The following is a 26,998-nucleotide window of genomic DNA, read 5'->3' as shown; positions in this document are numbered from 1 at the left end:
AAGAGTACACATGGTGGGACTAATGGCTCCAGCAGCATATGTATAGCAGAGGATGGCCTAGTTGGTCACCAATGGGAGGAGAGGCCCTTGGTCCTGTAAAGGTTCTATGCCTCAGTGTAGGGGAATGCCAGAGCCAGGAAGCAGGAGAGGGTGAGTTGGATAGCAGGGGGAGGGAGGAGGGAACAGGGTTTTTATTTATTTATTTATTTTTTTCCCAGCGGAGAAACAAAAAAAAGAAGAAGAAAAAAAAGACTAAAATAATCCCTTCAAATTAAGAACCCAAATTAGCCCTCCCTTTTCAAAGCAGCCTTTGTCAGATATTTTGTAGCAGCAATGAGAAAAGTAATTGATACAAATTCAAAGCTCAAGTGAGAGGGAAAGGGAAAGCTATCAAGTTGGATGTTTTCTGTAGAGACTCAGAAGTACAAGTCACTTTTCTCTTTTTTTGATAACGCTACAGAGAGATGCAGAATAGTTAAGCGTCTTTGTCCCTTACTGTGGAGGAATACAGATACTCCCCTCTGGTGTGGTTTCCAGCTAGCCAAGCATTTGCATTTAATACCCTACTCCTCTTTAATGACAAGGAAAAATAAGCATCTGAATTGCAATTACTGACTTTAAAAAAATCTCACAGTTCTGTTTGATGATGAGAGAAACCTATTTGACACCTTTTTCTTCCACAGCTACCTGTTAATTCAATCCTTCCTTCATTTTTAATGTTCTTGCTATGTGAGCTCTGTCATCATTGACTCTTATTAATGGGCCACCTCCTGTTTCTCACCCATACTGACAACGTTTTTTAATTTTGTCTCATTTTTACTTCTGTAGGTCTGGAACCCTGTGAGTCACAGCTTTGGGTCCCCCTGATACAGCCTCTTTAATTAAGAGCCATTCGCTGGCTGCCATTCTCAAGGGTAACCAGATAGACTGTGCTAACTTCCTGGCAGCCTCCGCCCCAGACGGACTTGTCTCTCTTGGGGTTCAGAAGTCAATAAGGCAGCTCACTCCCTGAGGAGGCAAGGGCAGACTGGAGGCTTCCTGGAGACCTGGACTCCAGAATGCAGCAACACTTGCTCAGCTTTTTTCTCCTTTTCACCCTAAATGGAAATAGAGATGTACTTGGTTTACCTTGGACTCAACAAATACGATTGTATCTAGCAAAGGACTGTACAAACCTTCTCATAGTTTCTTGTGGATGATAAAGAAAAGCTGACTGAAATCATGGTTTGTTAGATATGGTTTGTTTGTTTTTCTGCCGTATTAGTATTTTTTAAATATAAAAGCATTACATGAGCTAGGGGTGATATAGCTCACACCTAGACAGATCTCAGCACCTGGGAGGTTAAGGCAGGAGGACAAGAAATTCAACGTCAGTTCCCAATTCATAGAGAGTTTGAAGCCAAATTGACTACAAGAGATAATGTCTACAAAGAAAAGAAAAAATAAAAAGCAATACATGGTTAGTTTTTTTTTTTTTAATGGGTGTGGTATGAGGCAGAGGCAGAGGCAGATAGGTCACTATGAGTTTGAGGTCAGCCTGGTTTACATAGTAAGACACTGTCTCAAACACAACATCAAATATATATATGTATATATATATTTTTTCTATAAAGTATATGTATATAATTAAAATGTGTAATAATTATGTTAGTATAATAAAATAAAACCATATACTACATATAAATTAATAATTTTATAAGTATGTAAATTTTTTTGAAAAGCCAAATTTCAGCACCTGGGAGCATGAGGAGGAGATTTGAGAGTTCAGATCCAGCAAGCATGGACTACATAGTGAGATTACGTTTCAAGAGACAAAAAAAAAAAAAAAAACCATAAAGAGTAGAGAAGAGGGGCCATTCTCTGGGAATCCAGGCATGGACCCAGCCGGTGCCCATTGACTTGGCCAAAATTTAATAAAACTTGCTTCAAATGTGGCTCAACAGAAACTATAACATGCTCTGACCTTTAGCGCCTTCCCACAGGTAGTCACACTAAGCAATTGTTTATGGGATGTTTCTTTTTTATTGTTTTGTTTGTTTGTTTGTTTTGCTTTTTCGAGACAGGGTTTCTCTGTATAGCCCTGGCTGTCTTGGAACTCACTCTGTAGACCAGGCTGGCCTCGGACTCAGAAATCTGCCTGCCTCTGCCTTCCAAGTGCTGGGATTAAAGGCGTGTGCCACCACTGCCTGGTTCATGGGATGTTTCTAAGCACGTACCATCATGGCTCTGTTATGGTCCTCTCAGTAACCCCCCACTTCCTGTCTAGCCTTTTTACTTCCTGTCCAGCCTTTTTACTCCCAGTGCAGCCTTTAACTACAGTTTACATTAACTTCTCCAACATTATGATTCAGCCACTGAATGGAGAGAGCTGGGGCTTGGGAAGCAGACAAACAAGTTTAAATTCTAACACAGCCACTGCACACCTCACTGTGTCCCTTTGAATCAGCACTCAGCTCGTGGGCCTCTATTTTCCCAGATGGGGAAGGATTCTTAACCTTTCAGAGTTGTGGGGGTTAAAAACAAAGCCATGTATAGTGTCTGGCACATAGTAAGCCAGGCATGTTTGTTTACTCCTCCTCTCCTTATCAGGGATTAAGCGCAGAGATTTGCAGTCTGCGACAGAAGGCCTTAAATTTCTTTTCTCCCCATTAAAGGAAGACAGACACTAAGAAACCGCTAGTTCCCAGATTCCACAAGCTTTAAAACATTAACATGGGGTTAACCAGGGAGTGTTCCATCTCAGCAACCCCACCATGACAGGCCAGCTATATGAGCTTTCCACAGCAGCATCAGAACCGCCTTCACTTAAGCTACTGGGCTTCATCAAGCGTCACAAGGACGTGTTGCATTTTCCCATGAGCCTCAGGGAGAGATGCTCACAGGGAAGGTAGCAGAGCAGCGGTGATATGGTGCCAGGGAAACCCCCTTTTAATCTTAGTGAGCTGCTAGGCTTGTCTCATTCAACCAGCGAGGAGTTAATAGCACCTAGGATAGTTTGTATTTAACCTGAAGTAGACTGGGATGTCAAGGAATGACTATGAAGAATAAGGAGGGCTATGGCCACAGCATCTTTTTAACTCAACTGGTTTTGTTGCAGGCCAAATTTCTACAGAAATCTGTCCTGCTGCTGTAATAGATCCCTTCCTTTTTCCCAGGCATGGGCTGCTGAGGGCTCCCAAGAGCCCTACCACAGCCTTCCCTCTGGTTCCCCACCCCCTCCGCCTTCCCTACCCTACTCCACCCCACCCCGTGGTTCTATCTGTTCCCTCCCTCCATTTAGCATCTTGCTTCTGTTTTCCTAAGAGGTTCCTTTGCTTCCCTGGCTTTTCCTTGATGTGCCCCACATTACCACTGTCAGAGAGAAATTCCACGCAGACCCTATCCTTTTGAAGTCTGTGGCGTTTCACGCATCCTCCCTGTTCTGGGCCACACATTGCCAACCATTGTTGGCTAGACGCTGGGGCTGGGACTTTTGGAGGAAGTCCCTTAGCTGGGACTTAACCCAGACAATGGGTAATTCCTTTAGCGTCTGGTCACTTTGCCAAGAACAATAAAGCAACTGGAGAATGTGCAGCTTTGGAGACGTGAAAGCCACGTGAGCAGCCAGCGACCTGCTCAGGGCTTTGTCTGCCAAGAGCTGCATTCACACGGATGTTCTTACCTCCCACTGACACTTAAGGGCGTTTGCTTTGTTTTGCTTAGATTTGTTTATTTTTATCTCACAGGGATGAGAGTTTTGCCTCTACGTATTACGTGCATGTCCCTGCAGGGGTCAGAAGAGAGTGTCAGGTTCCCTGGAACTGTAGTTAATAGATGGTTTGGGGGAGGGGACGGGGGAGGGTGGACTCTGTGAGCACCCTAGCCAAGCAAGAAGGCAGTTCAGTTCAGTGCAACTCAGTAGCCAGTGTTGGTCCAAACTTTGAGAGTCTGACCCTAAGTAGCTTATTGTAGGCATATTAAATGTGCACAGCCCAATCTGGCAAAAAGTTTCCTGGTGATAATTAATTCAATCCTGTGTGCCCAGCAAACTTCAGAACATGACTACACCAAAACTCTGTTAAGTACACGTGGCATCCTTCGTAAAGATGGGCTCTGTAGATTCAGAGATAAACAAGCTCAAGATAAGCGACTTGGGGAGGGTCCCATGTGGTCTCAGCCACATGCTGAGGTCCCCGTGTTATTAACCACGTCCACTCAAAACCGTGTGGGCAGAAAACAAGTTAGGCATCTCTCCTTTGAAGAAGCAACCCTATGTATTTAACGTTCCTGGTTCCCCTAGTATTTATCTGTGAGTACAAGGACCTGTGTGACTCCCACAGTGGTGAACCCAGTAACTGAACGGAGGTCTTCTGCAAGCTCAACAAGTGCTCTGAACTGCTGAGCCATCTCTCCAGCCCCAGTTGAGAATTTTAGTTTACTTTGTGTGTCTACCATAAAATACCTGTGGGGATCAGAGGATAACTTTCAGGAACTGGTTTTCTCTTTCTACTACATAGGTTCCTGATATCAAACTCGTGCTCGGCAGTAAGACCCCCCCCCTCCTCCTTACCTTTTGAGCTGCCTTGAGAGAATTCTGTCTGGTTTGACTTTTAATGGAGGAGATAAGATCTAAGCAGGAAGAAAGAGCATATCCAAGGGTCTGGAGTCAGCTTCAAGTTCCTAGAGTGCCTAAATTCACAGAAGGTGGCAGACGCTCCCCTTGGATTGTTTTCAGGGCCCAGGTGGGGAGCTGGGTGAAGAACAAGCCAATGACTTCTTAAGTGCTGTGAGGTCAGTATGGTCCCAAACAATCAAGGAAAGCAGGGTACATAAAGAGCTCTCTACTGAGACAGCCAGTTCCAATGTCTACAAGATCATTGTTGGTGCGATCATTTTGCCCATTAGCACCTATTGATGCCAGCCAGGAAGGAGGGACCAGAAGGAACTGAAGAAACAGAGATACGGTTTGTTTGATGGGCTATGAAGCACAGAGGGCTTAAAACATAAAATACTGTTGCTCACCATCATTGATATGTTCATTGTGTCCCATCACCCTTCAGAAAGGAATCTGAGCTTTGGAGGGGGCATCTGCGCTAACATTTATTATTCCCACTAATGACTTGCCAGGTACCTCAGAGCACCAGTCAAGTCTGCAACAATGTTATTTATCATATCATCTGACTCTTGCTCTCACCCAGGATGGATACTGGCTCTCAGGAAACAGTACATCTGCCTTTCCCGCACCCCAGTCCTTGGCACTCGAGCAGTGCCTGGCATCTGAACGCACTCAGGATTTTAAGAGTGCTCGTAAGAATTAACGAGGAAAGTCTAAAGGCCCAGTAAGGATTGCCTTTAACCCACAAAATTTTCTGGTAAATCTGAATCGGAAAACTGCAAGAGGCATGTGGATGAGGCTGTGTGCTTTTTCCAAAGGTGCCTCCTGGAGAAGAGCCATCATCCAGCAGCTGGTGCACAGGGGAAATATACCTGGAAAATGTTAGCATCGTGGCTCATATCTTAACAAGCCCAGCGCAAGCTGAAAATGTATGTAGCAGTGCCACAGTTGGCAGTGGGCTATCAGCTGGTTCTCTGGTGATCTCCAGGCTGACCAGAGGCCATTATTCTATCCACTGCTGCTTCCTGGCAATGTAAGAGAAGGTGGCACTGCAGGTTGCACACCCAGGAAGAGGTTCCAACTTGAAATTAGAATTGTGATACTCAAAGTATATGTGTTGTTCTCTCCTCATTGTAAAAATGCAGCCAAGGATAGCTTTGAACTTTGACCCTCCTACCTCCATCTTCTCGGTACTCCCATTGCCCCACGGGGATTGAGTTCAAGGGTTTGTGCTGCTAGGAAAACACTCTGCCCACTAACCTACGGCCCCCTGCCCTGAGTTATGATGCTCTGATCCACCGTGTTCATCTCCATCACGTATGTGGTACTTTCTGTGCCATACAATGCACACCTTAGTTCCCTTGCCTATAAAATGGTCATGGTGCTATTAGGAGGATTTCAAAGCCTAGAGGGCCTAATATCTAGCATCCTTTTAAGTGCAAAACACAGCTTTGAAGTGATAGATGAGGAGGGCAGAAAGTGGCATAAGGAAAACAAGTATGTAGATCAAGCTGTTTCCCAGGTAACTGTGCCAATCTCTCTGCTATAATGCATTCTGTGTCTCTAGTATGGAGAGAAAGATTAGGGGACAAACATCTGGACCCTCACTAGAACACCCAACCTTGTGAACATGGTTCTGTGGACCCTAGACTGCCTTGTACTCTGTTAATGATGACTGGGTCTCCTGAAAGTCAGCTGGTGCACAAAATAGCCCATATAAAACCCTTCCATCTCCTTCCCCCAGCTAGTGTTAGGGCCCCATTAGCATTCCATTTAATGGCGTCTTTGTGCTGTGGGCCCAGCTATCCTGTTTGTCACTCCTTCCCATTGCTCTTTGTGTCTCAGTCTATCAGTCTACAATGGGAGGTCCATCTGTCTGTTCCTTTGGATATTATTTCATTTCCACTATATGTTTAAGAAACCTGAGATTCTGAAAGAGTGATTCTACAAGTCTCCTCAGGTAATGAACTTTGGAGATAAATTTGCAACCAGTTTGCTGATCAAAGCCACTGAAAGCAACTTAATGATGTGAAGAACAGGAACTCCATCACAGAAATCTTGCCAATGATAAGCTTTTTACTCAGTGAAGTGGAATAAAATTGGTCGCCTCAGGGTTTAGCTAATTTTCATTCTTCTCCTTGGCATTGTATGATATTTAAGGTCAATGCACATGTTTACAATGTCTTTGCTGTACCAGAAAAATTTGATCCTTGTCTTCGTGTACACAAAACAATGCTTTTGTGATATATCAACTCAGAAAAAGAAAATGTTTTTGGAAATAAACTACCATTGATCAGAAAAAAAAAAAAAAAAAGAATCCTATCAGTAGGTAGGAAGCTGTGCCCTCAGGAAGCAGGAGGCCAGAGCTGGGAGAGGTGGGACCAGTAGGTTTTAAAGCTTCAAGAAAATGGTGGACTTCAGGGAAGATGAGGAAATGGGAGGAGGAATGGAAGAGGAGGAAGGAGAGGAGGAGGAGAGGAAGAGGAGGAAGAGGAAACTGCAGAGTCTCCACCTGCTCCAACTTTTGTTCTGGGCTGCAGCGCCTTCCCCACCCCTCATCCCCACCTCATGGAGGAGCCAGGCACAGCGGGAGGAGTACCTCCAAACAATAGTTCAGTGATGCTGGTATATTTTACAAGAATCACCCTTGAAGACCCTTGCACTGACCAGCTGATTGGAGGGTATGAGGTACAATGTTTCCTTCCACAGGCTTCACTGTCTAAGAGAGGGAGACCTTTGGACAAAGCTGTGTACCTCAATAAACACACACTTCCTCCAGAGGGCAACTATCAAGAACTCGTTTCTATAAGTTAAATAAAGCTCAACAGCCCACAGGGAAAGGATTAAAATGACATTTGCAGTAAGTTTTTACATGGAGAGCTGGAAAACCTCTATTCCCAAGGTCTTCCTTCCCTGGACACAGTGTTGGTGGTCCCAGATTTGTAAGTTCCGCCCCTGTTCTCCAACCCCACCTGATGTAGCCTTGACCCTACCTCTGTGGCCCAGAGGCCATTCTGTTTCTGGGTCAGAGGGCCTGAGCTGAGGCTCTGTGAGTTGGGACATTGGGTCCCACAGTTCATCTTCTTCTCTGGGTTGGCTATTCCACCTGAGGCTGCAGGTCGGAGCACCCCATTAGAGGACGGTCCGTCTTCCAGCACACCTGGGGAGGCAAGGAGAGAATGGCACCAAAGGCTTACAAATGGCAGTTATTCGAACAATCCCAAGACGGCAACAAAAGGGTAGCTAAAAGCAAAAGGTGGCCTGAAATTCCGCCTGGTAAAGCTATCTTTTCCTGTAAGAATACATGTGTCATTGTGTTAAAAATGGAATTTTAAAATAGCTTTGTAGCTCAGAATTTTCACTTAACACATTGATGGCAACTTTTCCATACTGTTAATCATTTGGCCATGTTATTTTTTCTTTACACATTTGCTGGTTGTATGAATGGTCATCATTTAACCAATCCCCTCTAACTGGATATTTGTTTCCACTTTCTAAGACTAGATGTTACTGGAATAATATTCCTTTTGATTAATAATTTTATTCCTGGTTGTTCTCTTGGGATAAATTCCTAGAAGTAAAGTCGTTCACTTGAAGGTTACACAAAGATTTTTTTTTTTCCTAGTCTCCACCTATTGGACTGAGCAAGGGTGTCTCCCATAACAAATGCCAAGAAACACAGAACTTTAAATAAATGACCTCACTAAAGAGCAAAAGAAGGACAAGGCTGGAATTAGGGACACGCAACAAGTACTCCTGATTTGTAGGAGAAAAAGCCCCAGGGATTTAGGAGGGGATCTACCAAGTGAGCTGAGAGAAGCCAGCCAGATGCCACAGGAGTTATGAGGATGAGGGAACAGCCAGAGAGGGCATCCCTCCTCCTTCACCAGCCTAGGCTAGATGGCCATCCGGCCATCCGGCCATCCGGCCATCCAGCCATCCGGGGCTTGGCTCACAGCAGGAAGCTGTTCTCAGGGGCCTTGAATTTCACTTGTATGACTCAAACTCAAAGATAAAATGACTAAGAGTGTCAAGATGGTGTTCACTGAGCTTTGAATCTGAGCCAGGCCCCTTCTGAGCCCACCAAGTCCTGGGCTCATGATTTCACAGGCTTTGCTGAAAGTGACTAGGCAGTTTTTTGCATAGACTATATTCTGGGTAATAGAGAGAAATGTAGTTTACTTTGTCCTTGTCTGTATTTACATATTTTGGTATGTTTTAGAACTAAGAAATATAAGTTAAATTCACACAACAGAAACACTGTGTATGTGACTGATCTTTTGGGGTAACCTCTTAACCAATCTGGAAAGATTACATCTGGCAATGGTCCCTGGCTGGCCTCAGTTTTTTAGCTTGCTATCGGAACTTCTCGGCTTATAGGCCAAGCTTGGTAGGCTAGTTGGTAAGCACTTAGCTGATTGTGTGAGTCATAAGTTAGAATGTAACCAACATGACTAAAGAGAGGAGTGTGAGGAAGAGACAGCTGGTGCTGGGCCATAAGTAATGTGTACACTGTCTGGGTCAGACATCATTGGAGCCTTTGTGCACATGGTCCCTTTAATCCTCACAGTAGCCCTGTGAACTAGGAACCATTGTTCATGCTCAGTGAATGAAGTGGCTCCTGGATTGTGCTAGATGCTGGGTCCCATCTGTTTATCTGTTGCTTACTACTCTCTCCCTGGCCCAGCCTTAGGGTGGGAGACTTGCCCTTATTTTAAAGGAATGGGCATTGAAGTTTAATTCTACATCTGTGCTTTTCTGATGCTTGGGATGCAAGCAAGTGCTTCCTCCTAGTAAAACTCCCAAGTAGGCAGCTCTCCTTCTTAGTGTGTGGGAGACCCATTAATGGTGTCTTAAAATGTAAATCCTGACATCCACTTGCCCAGATTTCTGATTCAGTAGAGACTCAGGAGCATAGATTTCTGAAAGTCCCCCTAGATTGCAGAGGAGTTTAGAGTCTGTAAAGGCTCATTATGTTACGATTGTAGATGTAGCAATGTACAGCTCTTCATCTAATAGATTAATGCTCTTGCTTATTCTGAGGGTTATGGGCAAAATGCTCATCTTTATTTGTCTCACAGTAAATTCTGGAGAAACATAATAAACTAAGATAAATTTGCCAGCTCCTTAAAATTTGCCTGCCCCTAGAATAATTTGAACATCCTCCACAAAATTTCCATCCCGGAGACAAACCAAATTACTGACTTTGCCAAAAGATGGGAAACAGACGTGCCACTGCTTGATAAACTGCAACCAGTGGCTTCTTGCCAAAGCTTCTGGCTATTTTAGAAATGAAGCTGAGTAGGAGGGCAGAGTACAGAAGTTTAAAATGGAAGCTGGCAGCCACATGCAGAACAGGTTTGCACCTTAACCCTAGCACCTTGCTATTCCTGGTGAAGGTGGTCGGAAAGTCTGTCCAAAGTCACGAAGAAATGGCTGCAAGTATTTTCCCTCAATGACAGAAAATCAAAGTGTAAGACATTGGTAATATATTTGAGAAGAATCTCTGATGTTACATCAGAGGGAACCCTGGCTCATGAAGCCCTGTCTAGGCTCAGATCCAGAACACATGCCCAATGGTAATTTTGTCTGAATTAAGACATAAATTAAATTATTAGTACTCAACCACTTACTGAGAGTTTGTCTTCTAATTTTCAAAATGAACCAGAATAGGATGGTGTCTGACTGCCATCTCTTTAGTCTGATGAATAACTACAGATTGCATGTGATAATATAGTAAGATATGTGACCATTTGCACGCTATCATTAAATATACTAACAATATATTGAGTAACCCTTGCATTCATGGAGAGTCGATTTTGGACAAGGATACCAAAATGCTCCAAAATGGAAAAATAATTTCTCAACAAATGTGTTAGAGACCTACATATAGAAGAATGGAGTGAATCTTCTACCTCACAACCTACACGAAAGTTAAATCACAAGGAACCAAAGATCTAAGTGTAAAACTATAACATATTTCTTTAAAATATAAATGGCAACTATTTATGATATTAAGTTAGGCAATAGTTCCTTAGAAATGACCCAAAAGCACAAACAAAACCAGCAAAATCCATAGTTGACAACATCAAATGTAGAGACCATGAAGGAAAGATAATTCCCAGGATAAGAGAGGACTTTTGAAAATCGTATCCTTGCTAAAAAGAACTCTTGCAACTGAATAATGGAAAAAGATAAATGACTCAAAGTATGAGGAAAGGATCTAAACAGACATATACACAAAGAAAATATGCACATGGCCAGGAATATCAGAAACACAAGAAGTTACCAAGATGAGTGTGATTTTAAAAAGGAAAAATTGTTGAAAATGTAGAGACTTGGAAAGCCTCTACAATGCTGCCATGCCTGGGAATGCTCACACTCTTTCCCTCCGCCAGGCTCTCAAAAAGGTAGATGCAGAGTCTCCACAGCCCAGCAAGGCCGCTTCCACCCACACACCTAAGATGAATGAAAGCAGCCACACAAACATGTGCACAACAGTGTTTGTAAAGGTTAGCCTTGACTGCCAATTTAAAGGGATCTAGAATTCCTGTGGGAACAAATCTCTGGGTTTGCCCTGTAGGGTGTTATCTAGATTAGCTCAGATAAAGTAGGAAGCCCCACCATAATGTTAGTTGAAACACTCCATGGACTAGGATCTTGAACTGATCAAAAAGGAGACCTTGAGCCAAGCATACACATTTATGACTCTGCCTCCTGAAGGCAGACATAGTGTGTCTAGTTGTTCTCTGTCTTACTTCTGTGCCTCTTGCTTCTTTGGACTGCATCCCAAAATTGTTCAGGTTTGGTCTTTTGCTATGTATTATAATGCTAAATACTGGACCACAAGGCCTGGATGCCCCCAGGGATGAGAGAATTAGCACACGTACCTTGTTCCTTAATTTAAAACCACCGCTTGAATAAAGATGCTGACAACCTATAGCTGGGCAGAAGAGAGATAGGTGGAATTTTGGTTCATGGGCTTCGGGCTGAGCAGAGATCACAACGATGAGGAGGAGAGAGAGAAGGTGGAGGGAGGAGAAGATGCCATGGGGTAGGTGAGTCATGAAAACACAGCCACGAGGGCTGGCCAATTGGATTTAAGAATACCCCAGATAACATGGCCAATTATAATTCTGGGTTATTGAGGGGGAAGGAGATTCTAATAGCTTAGAGGGTAGATACCTGCCCATCTCTAGTACATTAAAGGCTTAATATAAATATAAAGGCTGTGTCTTTTATCTGGGAACTGAATAGTCAAGGTGGGGTAGAAACCCCAGAATGAGATTGAATAGTTTTTACATCACAAAATAAATCCCTCCTTTCTTCCCTCATTGCTTGGGTCGGTAGGTATGTTGTCTCAGCAATGAGACAAGCAACTCACACCATGGCAGTGTTACACCTAATAACAGAAAAGCAGAAATAGGACAAACATCCCACCAGCTGGTGGGTGAGTTAATATACATCAGTGGAAGTACTGACTTCTGCTGTACACCAATGGAGCTTGAAACATTATGCTAACTGAAAAGCCAATTTACAGAAGGTAGTTTGTGAGCCCACCTTATGAAATATTGAGAAACGGGCAATTCTAGAGGTGGAAAGATAGCTCAGTGATCACCAAGGGCATGGGGGTGGGGATAAGATGAGAAATGGCTCTTAAGAGGTATGCTATTTTTCCTCCGGGTAATGAAAATGTTCAAAAATTGATGGTGCTAATGGCAATACAACTATGAGAGCTGATATCATTTCAATTGTCTCTGGTAGATCAACAGCATGATGTGTGCTGAAGGCTAAACCCTACAGTGGTGGTTCTCAACATGTGGGTCGCAACCCTTTGGGGGTGAATGACCCCATCATACGGTTCCATCAGAAAATACAGATGTTTACCATCCACAACAGCAGCAAACTTACAGTTATAAAGTCACAACAAGAATAATTTTATGGTTGGGGGTCACTACAACATGAGGAGCTGTATTAAAGGGTCTCAGCATTAGGAAGGCTGAGAACCACTGCCCTACAGGAACACTGGCAGGCAACAAACAGGCTACGGAGCTGAGTGGCAGTCCTAAGGGAAAGTTCTCCTCTTCCTGTGCTCTTCCTGGAGCCTGTATCTTCTCCACCTACCTCCTTCCCTCTCTGACCCTACAGTGGTGGTTCCCTTTGGAAGCATATCTGAGGTTGTGTTCACCACGTCACCATGGTAACTATTTGGGTAACTACTTTCAGTTCCCTTCACTTGGTTGCTGCTCCTAAGGCAGGTAGTATTACTGTGACCACTCTAGCACCCTGTACTCCTCCTAGGTTTCCCCAAACACTTCTGGGCCCCCTTTCCTTTCCCTTGACTATTTCTCTTAAAAACTTAAAAGGCATACCTTGTGTGTTATTTCATTAGAAATAACACAACAGTAGTAGCCTCCAGTTCATGAATCTGAAGACTCACTTCAGCCCATAACATCTTGCAGTTCCTTTTATAAAATAACGTGTGTTTACCTTACTTTAAAAAATAGATGTTTCGGTGCTATGCACACTTGTCTACTCCAGTCATATCCAAAATATCGGGGGTAAAAGCCTGATTAAGGATAAGAGGCAATAAGGATCCAAAACGAGTTCTGTGCCTCCTGGATATTCAGACAGTTGCTGGTATCTCCTAACTCAGACATGTTCCAGATCAGTCTTTCCAATCGTCAACACACCCTCATAATTAGGCATAAAAGTGCCCTAAGAAATGATTCGTAAATGGCTAAGATTGGACATTGTTTCCTGGCCAACACAATGTTACCAACCTGTCCATAACTTGGAATTTCTCTCAAGGAATCTGCCTTGCCAGAGCTGGCAACAGAGGTCAAGCACATTCCTTAAGGCAGTTAGAAATGTTTCACATACTAGAGAGTAATGAAGAGCTTCCACTCAAGGACATTAGCTAGAAGTTTTAGGTCGGAACTCCCCACTCCTTGCCTCTAGCAGAACCAGAGAATTAGCATAGGAATGCCAAATTAGCCCCAGCTTCCGCCCGCTTCACAATTGGATACTTGATCTTGGTCAGTAAGATCACTGACCTTGATGTGTCACCTGCCTACGTGACTCTTATCATCTGCCCTGCTTGCTGTATGCTACTTAAGCCTGCTTTTCACTTTGTATAGGAGGACTTGGACTCACATGCAGGACTTGCACTAGAACTTAGATGGATTAGGACTCAGATTCATGCAGTCTGCAGTCCCCTGGGCCCAGAGCAATTGGGCCCAGGGGATGCAGCACCAGTTCAGAGGAGATAGCTGCTGCTTTAGACCCAGCATGTTTCAGGTAGCCTCAGATGTACCTCAACTATTGAGCTGCCAGATTTACCATCTCTCTTTTGCAATGACTGTAAAAGTCTGATGCCATTTCTAAGAAATACATTTAGATCCTATACTTCATGTGTCGTCTTGTAGAATAAAAATTCTTAATTAAGTCTCAAAATAAAGTCAACCATGCTCCTATAGAATAGAGAAATCTTTGACTGCTTGTGAGGGACATAAACTTCACGCCTTTAGGCTGAGTGACTGTTCCAGGAACTTGAAAAACACCTTTCCTGTCCTGGAATAACCACAGAATGCCTTTCCTGGAATGACCACAGGATGCTCTAACGCCCTCTGGGAATGTCACAATGCCCTGGCTGGAGTGTGACAATGCCTTAAGAGGTTGCCCGGAAAAACCTATACAAATGATTCTACTGCTAGGTGATGAATCTATGGTTTGGAATTTACCCCATTTACCCCGTTTCCTCTCTTTCTCCCCCCACCCCCCGTTTGTGGTTTCTGCCTTTATAAGCCTTGTAAAATCCCAGGCCGGTGTCGGACTCCTCTACTCCCTGCGCGGTGTATGAGTCTCGACCCCAGCATGCTGGCCTGAGCTCTTGTCCCATCTTGCTTGTAATAAAACTTCCTCGTGTGATTGCAGCAAGTTCGGTCTCTCGTGAGTCATTGGGTGGTCGCGTCATCCCGAGACTTGAGTAAGGATCTCCCCAGTTCCGGGGGTCTTTCATTCTCTGCCATCATTTCTTCACCTACGCCTTGTCGACCTGACTAGGCCCCCCTTTTCTCCCTTGGGTTGAGGGAGGCCCAGATCGGCCGGCCTGTGGCATGCAATACAAGAGCCTCACATAACTGTCATCAGAGAGCCTTCATCCAGCAACTGATAGGAACAGACGTAGAGACCCAGAGCTAAACGCTGTGGAATCATACGTAAGAGGAAAGATTCTGTAGGAGCCAGAGTGGTCAAGGACACCACAAGAAAACCCACAGAATCAACTAACGAGGCTCCTGAGTGCTCATAGAGATTGAACCAATCAGAGACAATCAGAGAGCCTGACCTAGGCCTTCTGCATATTTTACAGTTGTGTAACTTGGTCTTCTTGTGTGACTCCTAACAGTGGGAGTAGTGGTTGTCTCTGACTCTTTTGCCTGCCTTTAGGACCCTTTTCCCCCTACTGTGTTGCCTCATCCAGCCTTAATATGAGAGGAGGTGCTTAAAGACCCCAGAACCAGGGAGATCCTTACTCAAGTTTCGGGATGACACAACCACCCAATAACACATGAGAGACCAAACTTGCTGCAATCACATGAGGTTTATTGGAGATACCGGTACTGGGGTCGATCTCGTGACCATGCTGGCCAGAGGAGTTTGACCCCAAACACAAGAATTGAGGGGTATTTAAAGGGAAAAACCATAAGCTGGGGGGTGTGAGAGGGTTACCAAAGAAACATAACAAAAACAGTGGAAATTACCCAACCCAAGGTATTCAGTTAGGGAGGGGAACATATTCATTTTAAGAATGTAATCTTCGGGCTGGTGAGATAGCTCAGTGGGGAAGAACACCGACTGCTCTTCGGAAGGTCCTGAGTTCAAATCCCAGCAACCACATGGTGGCTCACAACCACCCATAATGAGATCTGACGCCCTCTTCTGGTGTGTCTGAAGACAGCTACAGTGTACTTACATATAATAAATAAATAAATCTTTTAAACAAACAAACAAACAAACAAACAAAAAACTAAAGAATGTAATCTTCATCTACCGGTCGACGGGGTGGAGAGTCTCATAAACCAGTAGACCTTAATTCCTAGTTCCACCCTCATTGTGGATCAGTCAGGAGGGTCAGGTTTCAGGAACCAGAGCCCTGAGGCTCTGAGTTATCCAAGTTCTTGGAACTGGATACTCCACCTTTTTGGCTTGTTACAGAGGTTTTCCATGCCCTCTTTTAGGTAAAGGTTATACATTATACATACATTTCTATTAAATGCCCTCATTTTAAATTCTAATATTCTCCAGCCTTTCAGTGCCTGTCTTATTGCAACTTGATATGCCATACTTGTTTGATATTCCTGCGATGCCTGCCCTTACTAGAAGAAAAATGAAGGAGGCATGGGTGGACTTGGTGGTGGGGAAAGAGGTGTAGGGGAGTGGGGAGAGACTGCAGTTGGGATGCAATACATAAGAGAAGAATAAATTTTAAAAGTTTTTAAAAATAGGTGTTTCATGTAGAAAACTGGGCTACAGTGATAAGAAAGTGAAAATTACCTACAACCTACTAGGATAACTATTAGAAGATACTCTGCTGTCTCTCTCCTATCTATTTTCAATGCATGAGTATGTGTGCACTCTGCTCTTTGCCATCAACATTTCTGTTCATTCCCTCCATCCACTTCTTCCTCAGATTACATAACTCATTTCTTCTATTATTTTGACCTTCAACCATCCAATGGTTTTTAGAGCATTCACTTGGCACCTTCGGTGTGTCAGGTACTATGTAGGTGTCATTTACATCTGGGGCTATACTTTATTAGTGTCACAGACTCTCAGCTAACTCTGTTCCCATCCTCCTATTTTCCTGCTTCCCAGGTCTTCCTGGTCCCTCAACGCTATACCAGAGAAGATGCAGAGAAGTGGGTAGCAAAGGTTGAATTTTGTTGGAAGAGTAGATGATCTGATGGATTGCTGCTGTAATTGTTGGGATGCACTGCATGAAGATTGCTTTTGTATTTTTCAATTGTTAATTCCGTACCTGCAGAGAACTGGCTGGACTTTGGCATTGTTATTCTTATGGTTCAGCATCTGTAAACACTCTTCCCCCCTCACCTGCTGATTGGTTTAATAAAAAGCTGACCACCAATAGCTTGACAGGAAAGGGAAGGCAGGACTTCCTGGCTGAGAGAGGGTCTCCGGAAGAATACTCCGGTGAGGGAAGATTCACCAGTGGAGGTCAGTTGCGAACAGGCAAAGGCCCGCATGGCAGACAAGGATTAGAGTAGCTGGGTAAATTAAGTTAGGTGAGCTAGCTGGGAGGTAGCATAAGCTAGGCCTAAAGTATAATAAAATGAATAAATCTGTGTGATTATTTGGTGGCGGGAGTGTCCAAGAAAGTCCAGCAATACAGAATGATCTGTGAGAAGAAGTGACGAGGCTCTCAGAAGGCGATGCATGATGCACCAATGCCTTTCCCTCCTCTGTGAAGCTTACTTTGGATCTCACTTTCTTAGGTTCCCAGGCTCCTCCACCACCACAGCCAGGTGGGTTATTTAGCTGTACAATCCCAAGCACCTACTAAGCAACACTCTTACTGCGAATACCCTCTACTCTTAGGGTGACTCGCAAATGCAGGGGCTGAAGAGTCCCCCAGCATCACACTTTCCATCTTTGGACTGGTTTACTCAAGGGGAGTTGGTCTTTGCTTGGCTGAGGTCCCAAGGACCTGATTCTGCTAGGATGAGGGAACTTAGCTCACCTTTATCTCTTCACATGTCTAGACACGGTGTCCTGCTCATGGCCTGGCCTCTTACTACAAAGTTAATAGATCTAGTCACTAAAGGACTTTAAAGTGCCCTGCAGGTGACTTCCTTGGACTGATCTAAAGGTTTCTGGAACCACCCAAACCTCGAGACTAGCAAGACTAGAATGCTGAAAGCTAGTTTCTGATATAATAGTGATAAAGGTGCGACCTTTACAAAGAGATTATCAAGTAGACTCTCCCCTCGGGGATAAAACCTGTGCCCTTTTACAAAAGTTTGAAGAAGCCACCTGCCCCCATTGTTCATGTGAGGCAGCATCAAAGGGCGTTCTCTCTGAAACAGGGAATAAGTCTTCATCAGATGAGGAACCTGCTGGTGCCTCCATCTGGACCTTCTCACCCTTTAGACCTGGAGTAGAAACTTTCTATTTATAAACCACCTGCTGTAGGGTTATTTGTTTTAGCAGCCAAGATAGACAAAGGCACTCTGTTTCCTTTTATCTCCTGGTTCAACTGCTTTAGGAGTGACAGGCCCTTTAATAAAGTAATAGCTGATTTCCTGGCTGTGTTTTTATTCCTTGACGGATTCTGAACTTAGAACAATTGGATTCTAAAGTTGTTAATAACTCGTTCTCTGAGACAGATATAAGAAATTACATGTTTTTTTTCTTTATTGAATCTAAAAAAATATATTTAGATCCATGAAAATTAAAAAGCTTTGATCAGGGCTGGAGAGATGGCTCAGCAGTTAAGAGCACCAACTGCTCTTCCAGAGGTCCTGAGTTCAAATCCCAGCAACCACATGGTGGCTCACAACCATCCATAACAAGATCTGACTTCTTCTTCTGGAGTGTTTGAAGACAGCTACAGTGTACTTACATATAACAAATAAATTTTTAAAAAAAAGCTTTGATCAGTTGAATTGTTTTAAGTTTTGAAAATTTAAAATCACATCTAGCATTTGTATTAGATACCTGCCATGTGTTTCACTCTGTGCTTCACTGTGCTGTGTGAAACATCTGCCCTTTACATTCTGTAACGCAATCGGGAAATTATGAATCACTAACAGTTACTGAAAAATAAAGTTTTGAAATTAAAAAAAAAACTAGCATATCATTTCTTACCAATCAGATCGGCAAAGGTTAGGAAACCTGTCAATCCCGTTGCTAGAAGGGTGTGCGTTAACAAGCTCTCTAGCGTCCTCAAGGTGGGAGCTAGGCTGGAGTGCCTTTGTAATGCCCATAGAAAATCTATTCGAGCTTAAGGAGCACTCCATTATGAATCAGCAATTTCTGCTCTCACTTCTACTTCAAAAACCTCTTATAATACACAAAGTCTTGCTGAGGACATTCTTTATGCTACTACAGTAAATGCAGCCAACATAACTGTCATTGGGAAATTACTAGATGAATTGTTTTGCCTGTTCTATGGGATTCTATACAACATCTTTCTCTTGTTTTGTGTTTTGAGACAGGATTTCTCCATATAGTCCTGGCTGTTCTGGAACTCACTCTGTAGACCAGGCTGACCTTGAACTCACAGATTTCTGTCTGCCTCTGCCTCCTGAGTGCTGGGATTAAAGGTGTGTACCACCACCACCCAGCTTCTCTACAACAATGTAAAAGCATGAAGTAGATTGATAGGATTCAAAATCAGACAGTGAGGAGTGGAAAGCAAGCAGAGCATAAGTATGCGTGATTGACAGCTTTTATGTTGGAAGAATCTGCTATATACTATGACATCACTGGTTTGTTCTTTTAGTCCACCAAAAATGGACCAAGAGGATCTCCAATAAGGTGATTTTTCTTTCTTTCATTTTGGATAGCAAATGGAAACAGAATTACAGAATTGTTAAGGGGGTCATTATAACATTTCTACATTTTAGGACAACCAACAGTCAAGTAACCTGGATCCCTGGGAGGTCCCAGAGACTAAACCACCAACCAAAGAGTATACATGAGCTGGTCCGAGATCCTGGGAAAATATGTAGCAGAAGACTGCCTTGTCTGGCCTCAGTGGGAGAAGATACATCTAATCCTGCAGAGATTTGATGCCCCCAAGGAGGGAGGATGGGGCAAGTGGGAGGGGACACGCTCTCAGGCAAAGAGGAAGGGACATGGGGGGAAGAACTCTAAAGGGGGTTCCAGGAGGGTGGCAATATTTGGGGTGTAAATAAAGTAATTAATAATACATTTCTACATCTTTTCAGCAGTAAAACATTTCTACATCTTTTCAGAAATAAAAAATGATTTTTTTTTCGAGACAGGGTTTCTCTGTGTAGTCCTGGCTGTCCTGGACCTCACTCTGTAAACCAGGCTGGCCTTGAACTTAGAAATCCACCTGCCTCTGCCTCCCAAGTCCTGGGATTAAAGGCGTGCGGCACCATCGCCTGGCATAAAAATGATTTTTAAAATACTCTTTTCCCAGGCTTAGGCAATAATGACATAAAGTACATCATCAATGTACTATGTCATCAATATAGATGGGTTTGTTTGTTACTTTAAAGATAATGACCTTGGGGTGGGAGAGGTGGCTTGGTGATTAATGTCACTCACTGCTTTTGCTGAGGACAAGTTTCTGTTCCTAGCACCCACACGGCAACTCACTAATACCTATAAGTCCAGTTCCAGGTGATCTGATGCTCTCTTCTGGCTACTAGTGTGTGTTCTGGCAAACATATGGTACACATATTAATGCTCTCACATACTACGTAGGCATATAAAAACAAACATAGCCACAGCTCAAATGTCTTAGTCTACTAGGGCAGAATAGATTTTTTTAAAAAAGATTTATTTATTTATTATATCTAAGTACACTGTAGCTATTTTCAGACACTCCAGAAGAGGGCATCAGATCTCATTACAGATGGTTGTGAGCCACCATGTGGTTGCTGGGATTTGAACTCATGAGCTCTGAAAGAATAGTCCATGCTCTTAACCACTGAGCCATCTCTTCAGTCCCAGAATAGATCTTTTGAATCCAAGTAGCTTGCTTTCAGAATCGAGTAAGTCACACGGCAGTACCCTGGGAGAAGGGTTTAATAAACTACCTCACTGCCACATCCACTCCAGTGGAGTCTGCTTAACAAGTCAAAAAGCTTGGCCTCAGTCCCTGAGGCAAAGTTTCAAGGAAACTGGTCTCCTGGAATTCTTTGGGGTCCCCTAATATGGATGTGATCCAGATTTGTCCTTGAGATAGTCAATGGAGGGTCTTGTGTGCTTTCTTTCTGCATTGTTTTATTATTAGGCATAGAGGTGCCCCCAAGAAATGATTTGCAAATAGCTAAGCTAAATTGGATGTTGTTTTTTGGCCTTCACCAGTGTTCCAACATCCTAGTCTATGCTGAGCCAAACCTGGTCTTGGAATTTCGTAAAGAATGTTATTTATTCAGAGTAATTGCCTCCAGCATTGTTAAGAAAGATAGTGAAAGAAATCGGGCATTGGAGTTTACTGAATAAGAGTTAATTATCCCAGGGCAAGTTCAACAAAGTAGAATTAGAATCCTCATTACAGTCACATATGGCAGACCGCATTAGAATTGCAACTGAGTCACTCCCAGGAACTAGAGTATTGTATTGTACTTGGTAAGGTTAGCAAGAACAGGACCCCTGGGACGTACTTCTGCTAGCCCTGAGGATTGGCATAGTTGGGTATTTACTAAGGACCAGCTGGTGGATTATACAATAGACTAGAATGGAAACTATTTACACCTGGCTTCTAAGATTAAGCTGACTATAGATGAGGCTGCTGCCTAGTTCCTGTCAATTTACATGTACATACTTTTCTATAGAATCATTGTTCTTCAGATGACCTGGATATACCTTGACAGTTGTGCTGCCTGACTTTTCTTTTTCTTTTGTAACGACCATAAAAGCCTGATGCTTACCTTGAGAAATTACACTCAGATTCAGCACTCCCTTGTGTCCATGCCTGTGTGTCAATCACCAACTCCTTGTCCACCTGAGCACTGGAACCCTGATTTCTTCCGCGGGTTGAAGGACCCTTGACTGGCCAGGCCCGTGGCACCCTTACTTTGTTTTTTCCTCCATAGGCCTATGAAGTCAGCCTTCTGGCTTATGCAAGGCTTACTGTCACACCCCACAGCTCTAGGCCAAGGGTGCAGCCAGGTGACCCTGGTAAATCTCCACTCCAGGCAGGACAGTGACTTTCTGCTCTGAGGTAGGAAATGATTCCAAGACAGCTCAGCAAGCTGGCTGCTGTGGACATATGGTAGCCCTCCCAAGAGAGTGGCTGCCAAGCTAAGAAAAGAAGAAATGATGGCTCTGGATGCACTCTCTACTGGACAGTCAGAACAATCATTGAGAACTGTCAGTCACCCCAGCCCAGCCCTTCCGCAGCTTCTCAATACCTTTGGGTAGAGACCCCATACCTTACGTACCTACAGAGCTCTTTATGAGCTCTTGTACTGGTTTTTGGCCTGGTGGGTTCAGTTGCTGCTTCCCTGTCCCCGCTGCTCTAGGCTTATGGGACATCCGAAGCCACCCACAGCCCTTACAATACTGACTCTTTTACTCAGCTACCCTCCCTATAGCCTTCTCCATCTCTGCTTAAGTCTGGCTTCTTCAAAGCTTTCCTGACAGGGTTGGCTCCCCACTTCCTTCCACAGCGCTGCCCTTCCTCTTTGCATTGATTCATCCTTGTTGGAATGATTCATCTCATGCCTGCCTGACATACTATCCAGAAAAAAACGAAGACACTAACTGTCTTGTGTGCGTATGCCTGGCATGCATGAGGCATAGATACTCAGGAAATGTTTGAAGGAGGTGTGGTCTGTAATCAGGCAGCCAGAATGGGAGGGAACCTTACTGTGGAAAGCAGATGCTGTTAGGTAACAGGGATTTTGTTTTTTTTTCTTGATTTACCAAACAGCCACAATTGCAAAGGACAGGGGTACAAACATGAACCATATGGGCAGCTCTGAATGCTCTGCTGGTCTCAGGAAGTCACTGAGAAAGCTCTCATAGATGGCAGACCTGGACAAGGTGGAACCCTGCCATCACCATTCAGATGCTCGCCCTTGCTCCTCTGCAGCTTGCAGTGGGCTCCCATGAAGGTTAGCATCTGAATGTAGACTAGGTACAGTAATGCCAGGCTTTTCCAGATCCCTCCTGAAGTCCCAGCTTGTGCTGTGTGACCATTGATGGGTTGTGCCATAGGACATGATCTCATGCCTGTCAGAGCTCTGTGGTGATAGCAGGTCTCCAAAGCCCTCACTGCAGTTTAGTAAAGACACGCTGAGTCTTACTTGAAGGACACAGCTCACAGAAATCTCTAGAAAATCCAGAATTGTTAAACGTAAAGGCCTTTTTTTTCTTCAAAAGGAAGAAAACAACTCATCCCTTTTTACCAAGAAGACCGGAGTGGGCTCTGCCTGACAACCTAAAGATTTTTTCCTGCTATTCTGTGGAGCCAGCCTTCCTGAATCACCCCAAATTCTAGGCATGATTTAGGCCATAATCCTGAACCCGGTCTCTCAGTGACTAGAAAACGTTCTTATGAAAGAGTCCCATGTACATTGCATAATTGATACCTGGAAACCTTTTCCTAAAGTTTTGCTGTGCTTAAAGGCGTAAGAAAAATAAACTCCTTGGTCAGACCCTGGAAGTTTGGGACCCAGCACCTGCTAAAGTGGTGCTGGCCTGAGTTTCATCCTTCAGCTCACTCTCTTCCCACCCATTTCCCTGCGGTCCGTGAGGCTGGCAGGGACCCTGACATCTACTGAGGCTAGGGAAGAAAGCAGGTGAGAGTCATCAGGGCCTTCCCTTCCACTCACCGCAGCCTGCGTCTGTGATGGACAAGGGTGTTGGATACAGATACCCTCAGGTGACATGCAGAGAGTCTGACTTCAAGCATCTGGTCCAGTTGAAAGAATAGAAGGGCTAGCATTATGCAACAAAAGAGAAGCTGGAAAGAGGTGGATTCATATCAGCACAGTCTCAGTCTTGATGCTGACATTTTGATCCCTAGCGCCAATGATAATGTGAAAGAGACCCCTTCTTGCCAATGATAATGTGAAAGAGACCCCTTCCTGCCAGTGATAATCTGAAAGAGACCCCTTCCTGTCTGCGCCAGGTTTATCTTGGGTGCAAGCTCCGCAGCCAGTCCTACAACACTCAGAGGAAGCTCCAATCCCAGGCGCCCAAGCTCATAGGATCAGAGATGAGGAGGACACAACATCTGTTGCAACACCAGGAGTAACTGGGACCAGAGGGATTCAAGGACACAGGAACCCCGCCCAACTAGTGGCTTGGATTCCTTCAGGTCTATGCTGGTTTACCTTGGGTGTGAACTCCACAGCCAGTCCCATAACACCCACAACAGGCTCCACTCCCAGGTGCTCTAACATGCCCAGAATCCCAGGATCCCAGGAGCTTGGTCATTCCAGGATCCAGGGTCCCAGAGGCAGCTTGACTCCCATGAACTCTGACACACCAAGGATCTCAGGATCTCAGGATCACAGGATCCTGGAATCAAGAGATCACAGAGACAGCTAGACTCTGAGGAGTTCTGACACAACCAGGATTACAGGAAGGACAGACTCCAGTCAGATATAGTGAGGGCAGCTAGCACTTGAGATAATCAGATGGTGGGAGGCAAGCATAAGAACATAAGCAACAGAAACTAAGGTTACTTGGTATCATCAGAACTCAATTCTTCCACCACAGCCAGTCCTGAATACACCATAACACCAGAAAAGCAAGATTCAAATCTAAAATCACTTCTCATGACAATGATAGAGGAGTTTAAGAAGGACATAAATAACTCCCTTAAAGAAATACAGGAGAACACAGGTAAACAAGTAGAAGCCCTTAAAGAGAAGACACCAAAATCCCATAAAGAATTAAAGGAAAACACAATCAAACAGGTGAAGAAATGAACAAAACCACTAAGATCTAAAAATGGAAATAGAAACAAAAAAAAAATCACAAAGAAAGACAACCCTGGAGGTAGAAAACCTAGGAAAGAGATCAGGAGTCATAGATGCAAGTGTCACCAACAGAATACAAGAGATAGAAGAGAGAATCTCAGGGGCAGAAGATACCATAGAAAACATTGACATAACAATCAAAGAAAATGGAAAATACAAAAAACTCCTAACCCAAAACATCCAGGAAATCCAGAACACAATGAGAAGACCAAACCTATGGGATAATAGGTATTCAAGGGAGCAAAGATTTTCAACTTAAAGGGCCAGTAAATAACTTCAACAAAATTATAGAAGAAAACTTCCCTAACCTAAAAAAGAGATGCCCATGAACATACAAGAAGCCTACAGAACTCCAAATAGACTGGACCAGAAAAGAAATTCCTCCCATCACATAATAATCAAAACACCAAATGCATTAAACAAAGAAAGAATATTTAAAGCAGTAGGGGAAATGGTCAAGTAACATATAAAGGCAGACCTATCAGAATTACAGAAGACTTCTCACCAGAGACTATAAAAGCTTGATGATCCCGGGCAGATGTCATACAGACCCTAAGAGAACACAAATGCCAGCCCAGGCTACTATACCCAGCAAAACTCTCAATTACCATAGACAAAAACAAGATATTCCATGACAAAACCAGATTTACACAATATCTTTCCACAAATCCAGCCCTACAAAGAATAATAGATGGAAAACCCTAATACAAGTAGGGAAACTATACCCTAGAAAAAGCAAGAAAGTAAACTTCTTTCAACAAACCCAAAAGAAGATAGTCACACAAACATAATTCCACCTCTAAAAACAAAAATAACAGGAAGAAACAATCATTTCTCCTTAATATCTCTTAACATCAAAGGACTCAATTCCCTAATAAAAATACATAGACTACAAGACTGGATATGTAAATAGGACCAGCATTTTGCTGAATACAAGAAACTTACCTCAGTATCAAAGAGAGACCTATCTCAGAATAAAGGGCTGGAAAACAATTTTTCAAGCAAATGGTTCCAAGAAACAAGCTGGAGTAGCTATTCTAATATCAAATAAAATCAACTTTCAACCAAAAGTTATCAAAAAGTATAAGGAAGAACACTAGATAGTCATCAAAGGAAAATACTACCAAGATGAACTTTCAACTTTGAACATCTATGCTCGAAATGCAAGGATACCCACATTCATAAAAGAAACTTTACTAAAGCTCAAACACATCGCACCCCCACACAATAATAGTGTGAGACTTCAACACCCTACTCTCAGCAATGGACAGATCATGGAAACAGAAACTAAACAGAGGCACAGAGAAACTAACAGAAGTTATGAACCAAATGGATCGAACGGATATTTATATAACATTTCATTCTAAAGCAAAAGAATATACCTTCTTCTCAGCACCTCATAGTACCTTCTCCAAAATTGGCCATATAATTGGTCACAAAACAGGCCTGAACAGATATAATAAGATTGAAATAATCCCATGCACCTTATCAGATCACTATGAACTAAGGCTGATCTTAAATACCTACAAAAACAATGGAAAACACACATACACAGGGAAATTACACAATGATCTACTCAAACAAGTTATCTACTCAATGATAACTTGGTCAAAGAAGAAATAAGGAAAGAAGTTAAAGATGTTTTAGAATTTAATGAAAATGAAGACACATCATACCAAAACTTATGGGACACAATGAAAGCAGTGGTAAGAGGAAAACGCATAGCTCTAAGGGCCTCCAAAAAGAAACTTGGGAGAGCTTACACTATCAGCTTGACAGCACACCTGAAAGCTCTAGAACAAAAAGAAACAAATACACCCAAGAGGAGTAGACAGCAGGAAATAAACTCAGGGCTGAAATCAATCAAATAGAAACAAAAAGGACCATACAAAGAATCAAAACCAGAAGCTGATTCTTTGAGAAATCAACAAGATAGATAAACCTTTAGCCAGACTACCAGAGGGGTACAGAGGCAGTATCCAAATTAATAAGATCAGAAATGAAAAGGGACACACAACAGAAACCATGAAAATTCAAAAAATCATCAGACCCTATTACAAAAGTTTATACTCAACAAAATTGGAAAATCTGGATGAAATGGACAATTTTATAGACACATACCTAATGCCAAAGTTAAAATAGGATGAGATAAACCATCTAAACAGTCCCATAACCCCTAAAGAAATAGAAGCAGTCGTTAATAGTCTCCTGTACTGGCTGGTTTTGTGTGTAACTTGACACAGGTTGGAGTTATCACAGTGAAAGGAGCTTCAGTTGGGGAAGTGCCTCCATAAGATCCAACTGTGGGGCATTTTCTCAATTAGTGACCAAGGGGGAGGAGGGCCCCTTGTGGGTGGTACCATCTCTGGGCTGGAAGTCTTGGGTTCTATAAAAAAGCAAGCTGAGCAAGCCAGGGGAAGCAAGCCAGTGAGAAACATTCCTCTATGGCCTCTGCATCACCACCTGCTTCCTATCTGCTTGAACTCCTGTTGATTTCTTTGGTGATCAACAGCAATGTGGAAGTGTAAGCTGAATAAACCCTTTCCTCTCCAACTTGCTTCTTGGTCATGATGTTTGTGCAGGAATAGAAACCCTGACTAAGACATCTTCCAACCAAAAAAAGCCCAGGACCAGATGGGTTTAGTGCAGAATTCTATCAGACCTTTAAAAAAGACCTAATACCAATACTCTT

General features: G+C 43.3%; 1 protein-coding gene across 2 annotated transcripts in view; it reads right to left on the bottom strand.

Annotated features, from left to right (window-relative positions):
* The window catches only part of Baalc (BAALC binder of MAP3K1 and KLF4), a 76,507-nt gene that overhangs the window by 8,459 nt on the left and 41,050 nt on the right, over nucleotides 1-26,998 (bottom strand). The window contains exon 2 of one of the 2 annotated variants that reach the window (XM_031359127.1): nucleotides 7,588-7,754. The exons of the other annotated variant lie outside the window; for it this stretch is intronic. Coding sequence (XP_031214987.1) covers nucleotides 7,588-7,754 — 167 coding nt within the window. The remainder of the gene's footprint in view (nucleotides 1-7,587; nucleotides 7,755-26,998) is intronic. 2 annotated transcript variants of the gene reach the window in all.

This window comes from Mastomys coucha, unplaced genomic scaffold (genome assembly GCF_008632895.1).
Source record: "Mastomys coucha isolate ucsf_1 unplaced genomic scaffold, UCSF_Mcou_1 pScaffold7, whole genome shotgun sequence".
Taxonomy (NCBI): Eukaryota; Metazoa; Chordata; class Mammalia; order Rodentia; family Muridae; genus Mastomys; species Mastomys coucha.
The sequence above is the reverse complement of the archived record's forward strand: the minus strand, read 5'-3'. Positions and strand labels throughout refer to the sequence as shown.